This window comes from Hevea brasiliensis, chromosome 16, assembly GCF_030052815.1.
Source record: "Hevea brasiliensis isolate MT/VB/25A 57/8 chromosome 16, ASM3005281v1, whole genome shotgun sequence".
NCBI classification, from domain to species: domain Eukaryota; kingdom Viridiplantae; phylum Streptophyta; class Magnoliopsida; order Malpighiales; family Euphorbiaceae; genus Hevea; species Hevea brasiliensis.
In genome coordinates, this window is record NC_079508.1 from 39,562,278 (window position 1) to 39,566,563 (window position 4,286).

At 35.3% G+C, this 4,286-nt stretch overlaps 1 protein-coding gene across 1 annotated transcript; it reads right to left on the reverse strand.

Moving 5' to 3' along the window:
* Window positions 1-2,899: 2,899 nt before the first annotated feature.
* Window positions 2,900-4,078, reverse strand: LOC131174611 (uncharacterized). Its single transcript, XM_058138365.1, has 2 exons — window positions 3,858-4,078; window positions 2,900-3,632 (listed from the first exon to the last, which is right to left on the reverse strand). The coding sequence occupies exons 1-2, from the start codon at window positions 4,076-4,078 to the stop codon at window positions 2,900-2,902; spliced, it is 954 nt and encodes a 317-aa protein (XP_057994348.1).
* Between the last annotated feature and the right edge of the window lie 208 nt (window positions 4,079-4,286).

Sequence of the window (4,286 nt, forward strand, 5' to 3'; positions counted from 1 at the left end):
TAGTCTGATAGGCATAAAGGGCAAATGGAAGCATATCATGCCAATCTTTGTAAGTGATGGTCATCTTTTTAATTATTCGTTTGAGATTCTTATTGGCTGCTTCCATGGCTCCATTCATTTGCGGTCCATAGGGTGATGAGTTGAAGTTGCAGATCTTGTACTGGTCACATAACTTTTGAACATTTGGGCCATTGAGATTCTTAGCATTGTCAGTAATTATTTCACTAGGGAGGCCGTATCTGAAGATAATGTTATTCTTGAGAAACTTCAAAAACATATTTTGAGTGATGTGGGCATATGAGGCAACTTTAACCCATTTGGTAAAATAATCAATGGCCAACAAAATGAATCTATGCCCATTGGAAGCCTTTGGATTAATTGGACTGATGATATTAATACCCGACATTACGAACGACCATGGAGCAATAAGGTTATAGAATTGGTGAGGTGGGACATTCATCTGGTCCGCGTAAATTTGGCACTTGTGGCATTTATGGACGTATGCAATATAGTCTCTTTCCATAGTAGTCCAAAAGTAACCTCGCCACAAGATTTGCTTGGCCATCATGTGCCCGTTGCTGTGAGTGACACAGTTCCCCTCATGGGTCTAAAAAAGAATCCTCTTAGCCTACTTTGCATCCATGCACCTCAATAGTTCACTATTAAAGCTCCTCTTGTATAGGATTTTGCCACTAGGGAAGTATCCCAATGCTAATCTCCTTATCATTCTTTTCTCATTTCTACTTGCGCCAGAAGGATATTCTCCAGTTTTGATGTACAACTAAATGTTGTAATACCAAGGCTTTCCTGTTAGTAGTATGCCCTAGAGCATATCATTTAGTATGTATCCTGTACATCTTTTATTAATAAAAGGCATTTTCACTTTTTCGTTTACATAATATATTTATGTGTAATAGAAAAGGTCCATTGATATTTTGTTAGAAATTCTATTCTTAATTTGTTAAGAATATGAGTGACAGTATTTCTAGCACAAAGTATCATAAATTGGTTCACAATCGAGGATACTTCACAATAAGGACATGACTTATCCAGAAAGATTGTAATCATGTTTGTTCCCAAGTTATTTATATGAGATGTAAATAAGATGGAATGGTGAGTCTCATGCCATATAACAAACATGATAGGCACTTATACATGATAAGTAGGTCGAACCAGTGACATTTATGACAAGCACATGGAGTTTACTCTTGTCAATGCATTGTCATAAATCATATTAGTGCATATAATCTTTAGACCTGAGATAGCACACTTTTCTTGTATATAGGTGGTTTGAGTTTGATACTGCTTTTATACTTGTACTGTGTATGGGTATATGGGCATGTGTTGGCTCCTACTAGTTATATATGGAGGTAGGTGTTGATCAAGATAGAATCTGCTACCCTAAGTAAATAGGAATAAAATCCTATGTTCATTTAATTATTCTTGATGTTTCAAGTTCCTAGCCAGGACAGATAGATTTAATTAGAAAAGAGTTTCTGATGAGAAAATCTTTTTAATTAAGAACTGGAATTAAAAGAGAACGTAATATTCATAGAAAATGGGGTTTGACATAAACCATGACTCCAGCTCGAATTGGGATTTTGTAACAGTGAGATTCTAGTGCATGGTAACATATGATTATAGGTTCATTTAAGGTAAACCTTATTACTGATTGGGTGGCTATGGCATGCTATGCTAGGTGTTAACCATAGTCTATAAGCTGCATAAAATGATTTAGAGAAATCATTTATGGTAAGAAAGAGTTCTGATAATATTAAGAGTTGATATCATGTCTCATTGCTAATTAGTGATGAGCCTAGTAAGTCACACACATACACAAGTAATCACCAAATTAAAAATAATTTAATTAATTAATTATAGAGTTTAATTGATTAATTAAATAGGTTTGGTTTGCAATTAGATTGCAAAGTCCCTAGCATGGCTTGAAACCAAATCTAGGTTATTAGATGTATAGTATAAGTTAAATTTATATTTAAAGTGTTTAAATATAAATTTAATTATGAGAAATTAATTAATAGAGATTAATTAATTAATTTATATTTGATATAAATTGATTAGAAGAAGAGAAATAATTATTTTGGATTGAGAACTCAAAATTAAAACACAGGGGTATTTTGGTCATTTCACAGGATGACATGTCGCACCATGAGATGGTGATACATGGCACTACACATAAGCTTGCCAAATGTCTTTTAATCATGTAAGATGATCAAAGTCAAGATTAAATATAGGTTTGACACTTGGCATAATGTGATTGGGTCATTAAACCTAGAGCTAATCAGAAGGTGACATGTGGCAAGGGTTTTAAGTGGTGACCTAGCTATATAAGGAATAGGATGAAAAGAAAAAATACAAGCTGCCATTCATCTCTTTGGTGCCGCCACCCTTGGCTGCCTCTCCTTCTTTTTTTTCTTCATCTCTCATCAATTCAAAGAAATTAGACAACGATCTCTTGAATTAAAAATACTAGAAATCATTTTTAGTGTCCTGTTTACGTATGTAATCTCTCAAAAGGCAAAACTTGATTTTCTAATTGATTGGAAAAGCTTTAGAAGCTGTTCAATGGCTGCCATTGGTGATCTTGGTGTGGACAAGCTAGAGGGACAACATTTGGTGTCCTAGATGCATCCCAAAGGTGCCAAACACACTGCAGTGCATCAAAAAGGTTAGTGCACTTATTCTTGATCTAATCTAGGATTCTAATGAATTAATATGTTAATTCTAAAATCTTAAATGGCAAATGTAGATCCAAAAACATATTAAAAGAGTTTTAATATGCTATTTATCATTGAAATCAAATAGAAAAATATGAATCTTGCATGATGCATGTGACCCTAGGTGAAAAATTTTTGAATTCAATGATATAAACTTATGTTTTTCATGCTTCCACTCCTTCATTTCCATCTGCCTCTTCTTCAATCATAAGGCAGTATGCTGATTCGCTTCTCACCTTAATTTGTAATAACTGCATTATTTGCCTCTCCTCCATTTGAGTCATCACTGGTAGACTGAATAGGGCATTTGCAAATTGGTTTTTATCACGGCTCAAGTGAGTGAAGGAGATCTGTTCGAATTCCTTAATTAGCTTTAGAAGATACTTTTGATACGGGATCAGTTTTAGGTCTCTGGTCTGCCATTCTCCCTTGACTTGATAGATAATCAGGGTGGAGTCCCCATACACCTCTAATTTCTTTATTTTCATTTCTATGGCAGCTTGTAAACCACTCACGCAAGCTTCATATTCCGCCACATTATTAGTACACTCAAACTTTAGCTTAACTGCTATCGAGAAACGTTTCCCGTTCAGAGATATTAGTACTTCCCCAATCCCGTTACTGGAAAGATTAACAGCCCCGTCAAAATACATCTCCCATGCAACTTCTTGCCCCTCAGTATCCTCACTCATTGTATTTATATGTTTATATGGGAATTCAAAGTCTAGAACCTCATAATCATCAATTGGATTTTCTGCTAGGAGATCTGGTATCACACTCCCTTTCATGGCCTTCTTCGTCATATAGACAATGTCATATTGTGAAAGCATGACTTGCCATTTTGCTATTCTTCCAGGTATAAATGGGGTCTCGAAAACATACTTGATGGAATCCATCCTGGAAATGAGCCATCTTTTGTGATTCAATAAATAGTGCTTGAGTCGATTTGCTGTCTACGCTAGTGCACAATAGGTCTTTTTTAGAAATGAGTACCGCGACTCACATTCATTGAACTTTTTACTTAAATAATAAATGGCCCTCTCTTTCCACCCAGTGTCATCATGTTGCCCCAGAACACAATTCATTGAAGTCTACTATACTGCCATATATAAAATCAATGACCTGCCCGCTATTGGAGGAACTAATACAAATGGATTTGACAAGTACTGCTTGATCTTTTTAAAGACTTCTTGATAAGCTTCATCCCACTTTGAAGCATTATTCTTCTTTAGTAATTTGAAAATGGGTTCAGCCTTGGCTATAAGATTAGAGATGAATCTTAAAATATAATTCAATTTCCTTAGAAAGCTGCGCACATCCCTTTCTATATTTGGGGATGGCATTTCCTGAATGGCTCGAACTTCAACTAGGTTACTTCTATCCCTTTCTCACTAACTATAAACCCTAGCAGTTTCCCTGATTTTGTGCCAGATACACATTTCACAGGGTTCAGCTTTAACTGATATTTTCTTAGCCTCTCAAACACTTTTCTCAACACCTGCACATGGCTTTCGGTTCCTCTAGACTTGATGATCATATCATCCATATAGA